The 15,306-nt window shown below is 43.5% G+C and overlaps 1 protein-coding gene across 1 annotated transcript in view; it reads right to left on the bottom strand.

Moving 5' to 3' along the window:
• The window catches only part of RTEL1 (regulator of telomere elongation helicase 1), a 42,152-nt gene extending 27,059 nt beyond the window's left edge, over positions 1-15,093 (bottom strand). The window contains exons 1-15 of the mRNA XM_009998709.1: positions 14,990-15,093; positions 14,178-14,376; positions 13,716-13,809; positions 13,155-13,236; positions 12,566-12,626; positions 12,255-12,330; positions 11,483-11,567; positions 10,502-10,567; positions 8,555-8,708; positions 7,967-8,005; positions 7,660-7,738; positions 6,919-7,016; positions 5,883-5,938; positions 3,240-3,314; positions 2,766-2,847 (exon numbers count right to left, since the gene is read on the bottom strand). Of these exons, the coding sequence (XP_009997011.1) occupies positions 2,766-2,847; positions 3,240-3,314; positions 5,883-5,938; positions 6,919-7,016; positions 7,660-7,738; positions 7,967-8,005; positions 8,555-8,708; positions 10,502-10,567; positions 11,483-11,567; positions 12,255-12,330; positions 12,566-12,626; positions 13,155-13,236; positions 13,716-13,809; positions 14,178-14,376; positions 14,990-15,091 (1,348 nt within the window). The 5' untranslated portion in view covers positions 15,092-15,093. The remainder of the gene's footprint in view (positions 1-2,765; positions 2,848-3,239; positions 3,315-5,882; positions 5,939-6,918; positions 7,017-7,659; positions 7,739-7,966; positions 8,006-8,554; positions 8,709-10,501; positions 10,568-11,482; positions 11,568-12,254; positions 12,331-12,565; positions 12,627-13,154; positions 13,237-13,715; positions 13,810-14,177; positions 14,377-14,989) is intronic.
• Positions 15,094-15,306: the final 213 nt, after the last annotated feature.

Below are 15,306 nucleotides of genomic sequence, written 5' to 3'. Positions count from 1 at the left end.
AGCAGGAATTTCCAGTGGATACAAACACTTCACCTACTTTCAATTTTCCCTCAGACAAGTGCCAGACCTTTCAGCTTCTGCTCAAATCTTCTGTGGGATATGGATGTTCAGTGGCTGACACTGACAATCTGGCACATCACAGGTTATCAGCAGAAAGGATAAATAGAAAAATGCCAATATCACACTAGTGGTTTCTTCCACTGTTCAGCTTATAGTTGTGCCACTGCTGGTCTTCCTTAGCACCAGCTTTCCAGAGACAGGCAAAGGAACAAGGGAAGGAAACAATCATCTATGACCAGAACAAGAGCAGCCAAATTAAACTTTGGCTTTCGTTTCTGTTTAATTACATTTTTGCTTATAAGTTTCAGTTAAAAAAAACAAATCCAGCATCCACATGTCATCATGTGCATATCTTTTAAACAGACATGCTTCCTTCAAGTTCCAAAAAGAAGCCTGACAGCATCAGGAAATCCCCAGTGGTATGTGCCCAGTGAGTCACTTACTGCTTAGAATTACAAAGATAACATTTATTTTAAGATAAAGTTTTATCTTTTCATCTCATTTGGGCAAATCCACCTGGCAAGTGTCTGGATTCTAGGAGACTCACATTCCAAAATTCACCAAATAGTGTATCTCTTGAATTCCCACTGAGAATTGGTGCAAATGACAGTGGGACGTGTATATGGACAAGCCCTGAAGGATCTATGGACAAGAGCCAAGTCACTTGCACCAGGAGCTTAAGAAATTCCAGCAGGAAAGAAACTGGGCTGGCAGGGACTGGCCCAGAGGAGCAGAACACCAACCACTCATGCTGCCCCACCAACTCTTCGTTTGAAATCCACCTCCAGCCCTGCAGCACAACTGCCAGGCACCACGTGCCCAGTTCTTGGAAAAGCTGGAATTGAGACATTTGTAGCCTGGAGTTCTGCCATTATATTTTCAAGCCTCACCAGATTATACCAATTTCAAAGGTCCCATTCACCAGCAGGAACTGTTGGACATTACACAAAGAAGGTTTTTGCAGCTTTTTCCCTTCCTGGTACAAGGAAAGCTGACCCATGGAGAAATGGTTTGCCAGGAGCTCACAGCACATTGATTTGGAGCAAACCAAGAGTAAGAGCATTTTATCTTCAGGTAAAACTACACCAGTTCCAGGCTGCATTCCTAAGTCGAATCCCTGCAGAGAACAAGGAGCAGGGCAGTGATCCCAGCAGCATTCCAGAGCCACACCACTTCTCACTGATCACAGCTCATAGAGAACTACTCTTGAGTGGGTAATGTCCACAAAATCCTTTGAAAACAGCTGTTATTAAAAGGTTTGCATTAGTTCTACCCAATCTGCTGCACTGCTAGAGGGAACTGGAGACCTGATCAGCCTTGTCTGGCCTCTGCCAGGTTTGCACATGTGCAAGTCCCAAAAAATTGTTACTCTGCTGCACAGGTACCTGCAAATGCTGGTTTTATTGGAAAAGCAAGTGTATCAATACCCCTGCTAAATGACAGAGGAATTCTGTGACTGCTCTGTATTAGCTTCGTGTATAGAACTTCCCCATTATGAAATGAATCTGAAGTGTTCGTATTAGCCTTTTCCTGCACACAGATTTAACAAAATCTACTTAAGAATTATTCCTGTAACTCTAAACTCCAATTGAGCAATGTCTTGGGAAGAGGTTTTGCAGATGAAGAAACAGCCTCTGTTCAGGAACAGAACAAAACTTCGTGGAAAGGCTTAAGGGAACACTAAGTGCAAACCCACTGAATTCATGGAAACTCATTCATTTGAAAAATGTTACTTTTGTCCTTCAGCACTTCTATGAAACAAATATTTATATTCTCAAGAGAATTTGATTGAATAAGTAGATATGTAGTTATGAGGCAAGATCCTAGGAGAATATTCTATTAAGAAGGCTTAGGTGAAGGGACCCACATCTGTCTCCTCTCATCAGAAAATGTTTTAGTTTCCACCTAACTATAAAAAAATAAAGATATCAGAACAAAGTCCAATAAAGTCAAGCTCAGTGCTGCTCTGTAGGAGCCTTGGGATAAGCCTTTGATTCAGAAGCCCAAGTGCCTTTTCTTCTAAGCATGCTGCTTTCAAGCCTGGTTATGTTGAGGCAGTTCCAGATACCAACTTCTGCAGAGCATAAGGACAAAATAGGTGGGAGGAGGGAAATAAGAAGAGGGAGGAATCTGGGTTGAACAAGAAGGGCTGACAAGTACACCTGAGGCTGAAACTATCAAGAAGAGTCAACATGCCCTGAAGAACTTAGGAAGTTGCTCAAAAAAAAGGTCATATCCCAGAGAATGTAACAACACCCTGAGGCTGTACTTGGCGTTTTCTGGCTAAGAATTCACATCCTCAAGCATTGTCTCTGGCACATCCCATGAACCTTCTCCAGAGCTCCAGAATGAGCCAAGCAATTACAGCTCCTCTGCCATGTTTAATTTCAGAGATTAAGAACTTTTATAGAATTTCCTTTATAATGCCTTTGGCACACATTTTCAGTACCATACCTACGCATGACTCTCTTTGTCATTTTATCCTTAGCAACACTCACTTTGTGTTTTAACAACAGTTATGCAGAGAAATACAGCTGTTATGAGGAAAACAGAAGTGTCATAAACCTCCACATCAATCCTGAAGGAGAGTTCCCCACTCTTGAGCTAGTCTGAAGCAACTGTTCCATAATGGAGATGATTTTCTCTCACTGGAACACTTTTCAATCCAGCTTTTACAGGAGCCTCCCCAAGACCAAGTTCTGTACCTTGTTTTTTTGTAGATGATGAATTCCAGAGGTCTGTCCTTTGTTTCTTTTTCTGATTATTGTTATCCAGATGAATATGTACCTGAAGGAAAGGAACAAGCAACATTTCTAGAGATGGCTACAGAAAGGAATTTGCACTTGATCCCTCAAAAAGCTAGCCCATATTAAGGGTAATACTGAAAAACAGTAGCAAGTCTTAAACTTATTATCAAAGTTCCCTTTTCTCTAAAAAAAAAATAAATATATCTGTTTTATAACTTGTTGTGGCACCACAGTCCATTAAGTCCCAAACTCTAAATAAATTATAAGGACCACAGTTCCTTTAGTGATTTCTTTTTTCTGGAAGAACTTACACAGCCTCCCTGTAACCACCATCATTTGCTGTGTCACCCACACCTTCTGAGTCTTGGACACATGAAATGCAGGCAGTAAAAGGGGGGGAAGGAAAAATGTAAAAGCCAATGCATCCCATACCTTGTAATGTTTAGATATCGACTGATGTGGCAGGAAACCTGTCGTGCCTTCTGGAGGATCCATGTTGAAAACTGTCTGGATAATGTATGTAAACAAACGGAAAGATTTAACAACTGTTTCCAGCAAAATCCCTAATCTATCTTTGCACTGAGAAGCATTTCCACAGAAGTTACTGATGTGATAACTTTGGCTTTATCTCCTTGCTCCTGTTATTAAATAAACACAAAGAATCTTGAACAAACACATGTTCACAGGCAATACCAGCTACCTGTGTGGCTTTCTCATTGCTCCAAAACCTGCAAGCCAGTATCTAAATATACCCAAGCTAATGGCAGTGTCTCATACTAATGACAGTGTCACCCTGCTCATGACTTCTGGCTGGGGATCAACACAAGTACACAATGTGTCCCCAAGATCAAACAGTCACAACTGAGTGTAAAAGATATTTTTGTATTGCATGGGTTTAAGGTTTCAGACATGACACCCTATCCTAATATTCTCTGGTTAGAAAAAGAATCAAGCATGTAATTGCACTTAGTTGTCCATACTTCAAATTAAAAGCATCTCCCACCTCTGTTCTGCACAGAGTTCTGCTTCTTCCCCTTCCCTGCATGTGGTGCCTGATGGCTGAGGGTGCTGCTCTCTCAAAAACACAGCACTGCAGTGCCACTTCAGTGGAAACAGCTGTGCTTCCCCAGTATTTATAACTTCTCTTGATATTCCCAAACAAAATTTCTTCAGACATTTTAAAGGACTTGTCCAAGCTCATAAGGATATCAGCTGGTTGCAACAAGACGGATGCTCTCCACCAGTCAAAAAAAAAATAAAGTACAATTCCTGGAAATATTAACTTCTGAAAAATAGCCAAAGATGGGGGGAAGAAAAAAACATTTCACTAGTGTTCTTCTAAAAGGAAGAAAAAAATTAGAAAAATTTATAACCAGCTTGTTTCTATTAATACCTTGCAGACAAGGCTATCCAGAGAGAAAGCACAGAGTTTAACAAACAGACTTGGTGATCTAGTCCTGCTTAAGTGTCTGAAGATAACAAAATACCACGTGAGAGGGGATTTAGTGACTAGCCACGTGTGTGTCCTAAGCAGCAGCCAAGGAATCATGGCCTGCAGCAGGAAACTGCTCTTCCAGATCAAATCACCTTCCAGCCGCCCACAGGCTGGAGGCACAACCCCCTCCCCCAGCACCAGGGGGCTCTGCTCACTGGGGCAGGAGACCTGCCGGCCACTTCTGAGCCTTCCTTCAGCTTTAAGCCCTGGGAAACCAATTGAAGGACACCTTACCCTCCCCAAAGCAGAACAGTGACAAAGCACTGTACAAATCCTGTGGGTCTCAGGGGACTCACATTACTGCTGCTGCCAGACACACACAGAGACTGTCTTGAACCGCTGCTGTAAAAACAGAGCCCCAGGTGTAGCACTGAACATACCCCCAGTTCACTGCACCCCAGGTGTGCACACCTACCAGCACCATTCAGAACACCTTGTTTTTACACTTCTGTGCTTCCTGTAAATACAGATCACACTCGTAAGCAGCTCACTTTTCAGAAGAAAGATCCCCAACATTAAGGGTTTCTGGAAAAGCCTGGCAGCTGCTGTAGTACAGGGAGTAGAACAAAACCAGAGCACTAGGAAGAGGCTGAACTCTACCACTCATGCTAGACTGTAACTTCATGGAATTTATTGCATCAGTGGCTGAATTATATTTAACTTAGAAAAAAATTATTATTAAACCAAGACAGAAAAACGACTGATGCACATTTAAATGTCATGGTTATTTCTACCCACTCACTAAAGATGGGGGGGAACGATCTTTTTGATCGAAAAAAGCCACAAGTATTTGGGAAGTAAAGGTTCTGTTCCACCGTCATGAGGAAAAGGTCAATTCAACCAGATGCCCAGTAACTTGGGCCAAGACAATGCTCTGAAATCACCACATTCTAGTGAACTTCATCCCAAGCATCAGCAGATTTTTCCAACATGTAGCGCTATGGCCCAGACACTTTTGTGTTTGGACTTTGAGCTCTCCAAACATTACTCTCTTTCTGAGTAACACTTAGGAATATTAGAGAGCTTTGGTCAACTGCAGAGGGAAGCTGGAAATTGAATTTCAGGCCACTGGCCCACTGTACCTTCTCATTTGTTCATAATGAATATTTGGCAAGTGCAAAATGGGGAGAGGAGTGACAGCAACACAAGGTACCCACGAGTGTCACGTTCAGATCGTGTGGCACTAAAGATTTTTATTTTACAGATCCCTTAGTTTAATAATTACATGAAAAAATATCATTAAGTTATCATTTACTTGCTTTTCTTCCTTAGCCTGTCCTGTTATGAGAAGGTCTCATTCCCAAACACTGCAGCTAGGAGTAAACAGCTCAATAACCCAGCTCCACCTGGTGGAGACTAAACACAGACCAATTCATACAGAAGTATTGCCAAAAATGGACATCAAAACTCTAAAAGAACAACCTGGGTAAAAATCCAAGCAGACCATCCCTCCAGGCAGCAGCTTTCTCCTCAAAAATTCCCTGACTTCCCTCACTGCACATACAGTCAAAAAGAAAATGGATCTAATGTCTAACCAGCTCTTCTATCCTTCAGACATATATTGAAGCAGAATTATTTACCTGGATGATATCTGAAAGCTTATGCAATCCAGATGTATTGACAAATATCCCAGTACCTAGAGAGAATTCCACATGGTTACTTTCACAACACAAACATACTCCTTGTATATATCCATGTCTTATCTGACCAGCAGAACACTCTGAATACAACGACTAGAAAATGTCACCTGAAGCCAACTGATTATTTCAAGGTTTTTATCACTATTCAAGATTCAAGGGGACACACAAAGGGGCATTCCAAAGCAAGTTCCAGGTCTCTGGAGCACTGGGAAGCTGTCCTCTGAGGCAATTACAAACTTCTTAAGGCTCCCCCATATTAAAAACTGCAAAGGAGCCAATTAAAACAAAAGACCAAGTATGGTTTAACTGTTTAATTTTTCAAAAGCTCACACAATTAATACTACTCTCAAAAGAAAACTGACTATGCAGAGACAGAACTAACTTTTACTACAGCTACAAATTGCCCTTTACAGTCACCTCCAAGCTTCTAGTTTGCTCAAAACAGTGACTCTAGAGGAGTACATGAAAATAGGGACTACACAGGCAAATTAAGAACAAGACGCTGACGGGCAGTAGAGCAGAGGTTTGTGAAATCAAGAGAAAAAACCCCATGTGCAATTCCCAAAACTCCTATTTTATAACTTCCAGGAGGGAAGAACTCAAGACACTCCCAAGTGCCATCAGCAAACCTCAGCAAGCTCCACCCCACAATTCTCCTGGTTTTGGAGAAAAATGATGCTATGTGCACAAATCCTCTGGGCACATGTAGGTACAGACACATGTTGGTACCACTCAGGTTTTGACACAAAATGGTTCTTAAAACTAGTTCCCATGCATGAACAGACAAAATATGGTTTCCAGAGGACCTCACAGGAAATCTTAATAAAAAGACAGATCCTTAGGGTCAGATTTTAGCTTTTATAAAGCTTTACGATTAAAATCTAAACAAAGAAGCCTTTGTCCTCTCCCTAAACCAAAGTTCCAGTTACATCACAGAGAAAAGTCTGAGTGAAACAAACAACAAATTTACACTTACGGCCTGCAAGAAACTGTAAAATCTGCTCTAATGACTCCAGGAGTGAGGATTTGGTCTGGAATGTTATTTGGGCCTCTGCAAACAGATCAAAGATGTAGCTGCAATTTACAAAGAAAAAGCACAAATGGGTAAACACTGCAAATAGTCACATGGACACAATTACTGTTACTCTTTTGTAACAACCACCATGCAGTAGTAAAACATGTTCTTGTTCCATGAGAAAGAGAAATTCAAAGGAATAAAAAGAAGCTTTTGGTTGTAAAGACAACAGACTCCTGAGATGACAGAAAGCTCCTGACCACATCCTTCCCATCTCCCACGATTTCTCCACAGCCTGTAAGGCACCTTCCCTCAGAAACAGATCCACAGGGGCCTTCATGGGGTTTTTTACAACAATGTCCATTACTTTAGAAACCGACTGACAGAGCCCTGAGGTACCTCAAACCAAATCACTGCTGCACTAGAACTTCTGTGTAAATCGTGTCAAAACTGAAGTAGCACAGTGAGGAGCTTCTCCAGGTCAGAGCACCCAACAGACACACAACCAGCACAGGACCCTCCTCTCAGGGGTTCCACTAGAATGAAATGACTACTGCAGAGAAGGAAATCCAAAACTTTGAATAAATACCATTCTCAGAAGCTGGAATAGTGGTACCAATCCCAAGAGCTGACCCAGCTTCACCCATGCAAGGAATCTGCTGTGTCCCCAAGATGTAAAGATACTAATGAGAAGCAATTTACCTTCCCTCTTTGGTGACTCCACTACCATTTGGTGGCAGCTCCACTGCATCAATAGCACTTTCCAGCTGAAGAAGAATTTCTTTAAGAAGCAAAAGGGGGAAAAAAGTTAAAAATCTCTCTTCTTCTTTGGAAAAAAATAACTAACTAAACATTCCACAAAATTCTCTGAAGAAACAACTTCATCTTCCATGTGTTTCTTAGTTACAAGCAATGTCTGCAGAAACACTGCATGAACCCAAGTTACACTTGTTGACCTTTTGCAACTGTTTCAACAACAATTTTCGGCAACACAAAGAAATAACCTTACTCTTTATCTTTGCTAGATCTTCAAGTTCCATGTTCAGTCCTGTCAAAGAAAGGAAAGATTTCAAAGAGGATGTTTCATGTTTGTTCCATCCCTACTTCCTGGCCCTTCAGAAATTATGCATATAGGGCTAGATCTGTGTGTATGGAAAGACACCATCTGTATTCCACTCACTGTTCTCTTTCATGACCCCTCATGGTTTGGCCAAATCTTCTCATATTTGTCTGGCATCGATTACTAATTAACAATAATTTATCCACTAATGAGAGTAAATTTGAGAATCATAGAATAGTTTGGGTTGGAAGGGACCTTAAATATCATCTAGTTCAAACCCCCCCAGCATGGGCAGGGACACCTCCAACTAGACCAGGTTGCTCCAAGCAACCAACCTGGCCTTGAACACTTCCAGGGATGGGGCAGCCACAGCTTCTCTGGGCAGCCTGGGCCAGGGTCTCACCACCCTCACAGCCCAGAACTTCTCCCTAATGTCTAAAAAGTGTTCCAGCAGCTGTCAGGAAAAACTATTTTCCAGTTCTTGGTAGTGGCCTCCTAGAACCTCAGTGAACCAGTGGTTTGTGGCTGTCAACACACCTGAACTGACCAGCTCCATATTGAACTCAGCATTGACTTCATTCTGCTGCACCACTTTGGCTTGTTCTTCCAGCAAGAGGTTGAGGGCGTCCAGCGCCGAGGCCAGATCGTAGGGGCTGAGGTCGAAGGAGGCTGATTCCTCACACAGCTTCTCCTGGAACACAAGCCACAGCAGCAGTAGAGCCCAGCTCAGCCTGCCACTTGCTCAGGCAGCTTCACAGAGGCTGCAGTCCAGATGACAAGGTGCGATTTCATTTCTATCTCCAGCTCAGGCCAAAGGACACTTTAGAAACACCCAAAGACTTTGGCTGTTACCAGGCAGCCTTTTTCCTGAAACAGGGAACTGATTTTGTCCCTTTCACACCTCCAACACTGTCATTCCCACCTAGCAGCAAATCACTGCCATCATGAAGATCCCTTTTGTTTACTAGGTGTCACCTACTCTGTGTTCTTCATGTCTTTCATGGCTTGTCTTGACACCCTTTTGTTTCTCCTGCTCAGCTGCCAAACAGCTTTGCTGGCTGATGGCAAAAGGTCCATATAGAAAAGGTTTTAGTTAAACAACCAGTTTGTCCTTCAGAAGAGCTACTTCCCAGTCCCTCCCACACTCGTGGGAAATACTCATATGCCTGTATTTGCTGATATGAAGACATAGCCCTTGCCCCTCATGATCTTTAATCCAGAGATGGGGCATGGAGAGAAAAGGGAAGGGAAGACACACAAAAAACCAAAAAGCAGTAAATGGATATTATTCATATGCAAAAATTGGGCTAAAACGTAGGCCAGAAGAAATCTCATTACAGAGAAGGAAGAAAACAATTTCTATTTAAAAAAACCACCTGTTTGAACACTCAACAAACTGATCAGCTTTGACAAAGCTCTGTATGACTTTGAAAAATAAGCCACATTGTTTTGCCTTGAATGTTTAATTTACTAAATGAATCCCTTTCCCTGAGGAACGAAGAGAAACAGTAAGGACTAACACACAAAAACCTGACTGCTGCAGCTGAGAAGAAACATGCTGTGAAGAAATAATGTTGAGCTAGCTGCATGTGTACACCACCTAATCAGAAAAGTCAAATTAATTGCAGACTAATCAGGGATTTCCATGCACTAACCTGGAATAGACAGTACCATGAGAACACTATTGCAAAATGAGGAGCTTTGGAATAGCTCTTCTGGCTAACTCTGGATGCAGGCATCAACTAATATTTTTAGGAAAAAAACACCACAATTCTTACAGCTATGACCAGATCTCCACATATTTTTCAACAGAAAACAAAGATCTTCTGAAGAAAGGAGCACATGTTGGACACAAGCCTCTCCTGTCAAGCCCATCACACCCTCCAGCAGCCTGTTTACTGCAAGAATGTGGAATCAGAATAAACTGGGCAGCTGCTTAGCAGAAATCCCACTGGGAGGCTGCTCGTGTGACAGAATAAAGGGACAGATTCCAACCGCTCCTTTGCATTTGATTATTGAGGCCAAGGGCTGCAGTTTCAAGCCAACTAAGAGGAAGATCTCACAATGCAGCTTTTTTATTTTATTTTTCTCCACAAGGGAAGACTTGCAAATATCTCGTGTTACATTTGCCACCTACTGCCCTTGGGCAGCTGGTGCAGCTGAGCTTCTAGAATGGATCTTTCAAGAGCTCTTCCACCCTGAGAGAGAACTCTCCAACCAAGAAAATGAGCACCCTCATCCATGTGGAGGTCCACCCTTCAGGAAGACTTTCTCACCTTGTGAAAAACCACAGCAGTGCCAAAGGACTGATAATTAAACCACAAAGCTTTAAATGGGCACAGAAACAAGCAATAGGCACGATCACAAAGGTTAACAATTGCAATAGCTGAGCACAGACTCCACCAGTTGTTTTTAACAGGGCACTGGGCTGTTTTTGTCTTTGGATGACATTTGGAAAATGACAGCAAACCAGAAACAACTCACCACATTGTGAGCTTCATCAAGTATGACCACAGTCCCCTTCAGGTCCAAGTTGTGGGCTCGGCGGCTCTGAAGACAAAGAGGAGAACGTGGGAATGGACAAAAAACTCAGAGAAACCCAGGGAAATTGGCTCATGAGACAGATCTGGGTATTTATTTTTAATACTTTTTTTTTCTTTGGAGAGAACAGCCAGTAATCACTGTGGCTATGTAATATGTAAACCACAGGTTTGGTTTTTTCTCTGGAAATTAAGGGGATAAAATGCATCACGTAGAAGTTCATGGAAGTTACAACTGGCAGGGTAATTAACAAAAACAAATTGTACCACAGCAGGATGCACTAGTTCATCAGAATTCATTTTAGCCAGTTTTAATCTTCAAAGCCATCAATTATTTCCAAGAGAGGAACAAACACATCTCAGAACACACACACACAAACCCTTCACAGTGATGGTGGACTTATTAAGGGGATAAAATGCATCACGTAGAAGTTCATGGAAGTTACAACTGGCAGGGTAATTAACAAAAACAAATTGTACCACAGCAGGATGCACTAGTTCATCAGAATTCATTTTAGCCAGTTTTAATCTTCAAAGCCATCAATTATTTCCAAGAGAGGAACAAACACATCTCAGAACACACACACACACAAACCCTTCACAGTGACTGGAGATCTGCATTCAGCAGGTGAGTATCACCAAACCAGGACATCAGATTCTGCAAAGTTAATGCTAGAAAAATAGGACTGCAAACAAAATAAACTAGAAAGTATTTTTTAACCATGAGAAAGAACTTTACAGAGAAAAAAAACCCAACAACACAAAATAGCATCCTCTATGCTCCTGACTGGAACAGGCTTTTGCTTGTGTGTACACCACACAACATGTTCCTCCCCATGCATCAGTTCTTCACAGTTTCTCCATTAAAAGCCAACAGAAGATAAATAAAAAACCAAATGCATTTAAAACCAAAGATAAACGTTACCTTTGAGTCCAGTAAGTAGTTGTAAGGCATAAAAATAATGTCTGCTTGCTGCTTCAGGCTTCGAGAGAGATAATAAGGACAAGTTCTGTTTAAAAAAAAAAGAAGCACAAACGATAGAGTAACACCTGCAGAAATACAAAGAGCATCCAACAGTCCTGCTTCACACTCAAAAGATCTTCTAAGCAGCTTCTTAAGGGGTTGAAATTGGCATGTTTCATTTCAGGGCAATTGAGTTAGTTCTAGTCAGAGAAGACAAGTAAAATAAAGTGTAGAAGATACTGCCTAGGTGTGCAGCTCACCAAAACAAAGAAGAAAGAAACCAGAGGAGGAGGAGTGGCACCCATCACTGTCACCACCTCACCCTGCCAGGTAAAAGGTAAATGATGTTGTAGATTAACTTATCTCAACAAATCAGCACCTCATCCTCTTAGATCTGAAACCAAACTGCAACGGCCTTGAACAGGACAGATGGTCCTGGAAGCCTCTGCTCAGGAGGAATCAAGTGAGCCTGGCTCTGACTCAGTCTCTACACAAGTAGGGACTGAAACCAAGGGTTGCATGATGGAGGCTGCAGGAACAGGGGTTACACCTCTGGTGCACAGAGGATTTTGCTGGGAGCTGTGTCTGTAACACGTTCAGCCACTCCACTTTGCTCTCATCATTGTTCTGCTACTTCCATACAAGTCAAATTCATACCAAGGTACTCACAGTAACGAATAGATAAATTGCTTTCATAAATAAGTGGGAAGGAAGGAAAGAGGGGAACACCTACCTGTGCTTGTTTCCATTTTTAACCAAGTCCTCAATATCCATGATTGATTCCATCAGGTCTTTCTCTGTACTCTTTTCTGTGAGAAATCACAACGTTACAACCACAAGCTCAGGGAAAAGTGTCACAGAGATTTATTGTTACCCCAGTCACCAGAGTCATCCACTCGCTGACATTCCACCCTGGAAGCACATTAATGCAGAGCCAACCACACAGGCAAGGGCAGGTTCTGCCAACTTCCCAGAATTCCCTCCCTGCCTAGCAAACCCCTCCCTCTCCAAAGCACAGGGCTTTGCTTCCACAGACACACTCACCTTCCACATTGTTATAGAAGTGACAAGCACGAGCCATCACCTTCATCCGGCACATGTAGATCTGTCAAACACAGTCAGATAGTTCAGCCAAAAGTGTAGCTTGTCAGGCACAGGAAAGCTCATGATGGGCTGAAGAGTCATTCATTTGCTGTGACACCAGCTAGTCAGTCAATGCTAACCACAGCTCTTCAGTTTTAAAATCATGTGTCCCTCTGTCCACCTGAAAAGTCAGGCTGCATTTCATGCAGCACAGACCCCTTGTGCTCAGGACTAATATTTTTCAAAACACTAGTCTTTGATATTACTTATAAAAACAACAGGTAAATCAACCAGTGATTTGGAAATCATTGTTGCCCTTGAAAAGCACATGAGTAGGAGATCAGAAAGTGAACTGCAAACTTTTAACTCCTTCATGCTGTGCACAATGACATCCCCCTCAGGGTGGGAAATGTCACCAGAGACACAGTTACATCTTGCACTCCTAGAACTGGAAATGATAAGTTCTGCTGCAGCCTCCAGCAATGGAGCAGTGTCAGGAGTTACACAGCACACAAACCAAAGTACCTCCCTACCCAGGCTCTGTTCTCACCTGCATGTGGTTGCTCTCCTGTCTCTTCACATCAGGGTGGATGCAGAGCTGCTCTCTGGAACCCAACACACAGATCTTGGGCCTGCCCAGACAGAACACCCAGAACTGAGGTTACAAACAAGGCAGGAAAGAACAGAGCTCAGGCTTAGCTGGGGTATCATCTGTCAGAAGTGAAGGGTTCAGGAGAAACAGGTGAGCCCCGAAGAAGGGTCAGAATCAGGAACAGTAAGAGAAGGAATTCAACTTTGTAAAGGCTTCCCAATGAGCCTGAGAAGTAAATGTGTGAAGTAAAGAACCAAAACCAGGACAAATTCAGGAGTTTCATCAATCAAAAGCAATAAGAGAAACTGTAAAGTCTGGAAAAAAAACAAACCACCCAAAAAAACCAAACAACCTAACAACAAGGAAACCCAGGCTCTACACATGCACACCAAGAGAACTATGTTTCACTGGATGCCTTTTTTTTCATACATGTATCCACACAAATTCAGACAATAACTAAACCAGGTGGGTTTCTCCAACTTTTCTTTGAATAGGAACATCACCCTAAACCACACCCACCTGTACACTGTGTTCTTCAGCTCATTAATGACTTGTGTGAGCTGTGAGTGAGTCCTGGAGGCATAAATTATTTTAGGAACATCAGTGTAGTAACCTGGCAAACAGGAGAAAAAAAAGCAGAAACAAAATATTAGCACAGAAAGAACTACTAGAGGTATTTTTAGCCTCCTTCCCCAGCTGGTACTATGGTAACAGTTTGTCTTGGAGAGACAGCAAGGAATTCTGTCACCTCGGGATTCACACACACAAAGGGAGCTAAATTAGTTTCTGGTGTTCTAAAAAAGAAAAATGAAATACAAAAACATGTAAAACACCTTTACAAACCCAGACAGAGGTGTGAAGCTGTGCTTTGGCTGCTGAGCAACGGCTCCCTGACTTTGTAATGACACCCTTATCACAGAAGACAGATAAACAGCAAGTGTTTCTCACCATTCCTGAGCACAAACCCTGCACAGCCCTTACCTGGGATCTCGGCCTCGGTGGCCGCGCTGCCCCAGGAGCTGAGGGGCCTGTCAGGAAACAGCTCCTTCCCCCCCAGCCGCTGCGCGACCTTCCGGGCTGAGATGGAGTCCTTGAAGTGCTCCCTCCAGGCCAGCGTGGCACACAGCAGGCACAGGGTCTTCCCCGTGCCTGTGGGGCTCTCCAAAATGCCATTCACCTTCTGGAATGGGGGAGAAAGAAAATAAAAAATGGAGGGGGAGGGGGAAATGAGTCATTTAGAGACGTGGCTGCCCAGGACTCTGTGCTGTGCACAAACCACCCTGGCCTGGCCAGCTCTGCCTCCGGGCAGGGACACCCTGAACACACGTGCTGCAGGACCCCTTGATCTCTCAGAAGAACAGGGACCATGGAGATCTGTTAACCAACTCCAGAGCAAAGAGAACTATTGTAAAGAACTTGGTGTTATTTCACATTCATCCAGTAAGATGATTTTTATCTTCCTCTCATAGATAGTTACACTAATACCCCAAGAGCTGACAGTTCCCAAGGGCCAGGGCAGGCTGCAGGGACACAACCACCACTGTCTCAGCTTTTCCTCCTTTTCCCAAGTTAGTCAGAAACATCCCACCCCCATCTCCCCTGCCTGCCACCTGCACACTCCGGAGGCCTTAATAACTACGTGTTAAACAAAAGTACAAGTAAAACGAGGTCAGGAGAGATTTGGAAAAGGTGGGATATGGAAAAGAACAAGTTAACGTGACATGGGACATCTTCTTCTGTGAGAAGTCCCTCATTACCTGGAAACAAGAGGCAGCCAATGAGACCAAACTCACCCTCTGCAGACACTCCAGCACCTTGGCCATGTAGACCTCCTGGCACGGGTAGGGCTGGAAGGGAAAATCCACCGCGACGCCGCTCAGCGTGACCCTGGGCATGGCTCCCGCGCCTGCAAGGAAGGGCACCCGGGGCGTCAACGCGCCGCCGGCCGCGAGGGGCAGGGCGAACCGGAACCGGGGGCAGGGTCCGTTGCACGGCGAGATGGCAAAGGCCCGGGATTCGCGTGACATTTCCGGGCGGGACCCGCACCGCGGGAGGCTCAGGGGCACTCACTGCCCGGCCCGTGGCCTGGGACGGACGGACCGACCGACGG

Source organism: Chaetura pelagica, unplaced genomic scaffold (assembly GCF_000747805.2).
Source record: "Chaetura pelagica isolate M959 unplaced genomic scaffold, ChaPel_1.0 scaffold275, whole genome shotgun sequence".
NCBI lineage: Eukaryota > Metazoa > Chordata > Aves > Apodiformes > Apodidae > Chaetura > Chaetura pelagica.
This window is presented reverse-complemented; position numbering and strand designations above follow the sequence as displayed.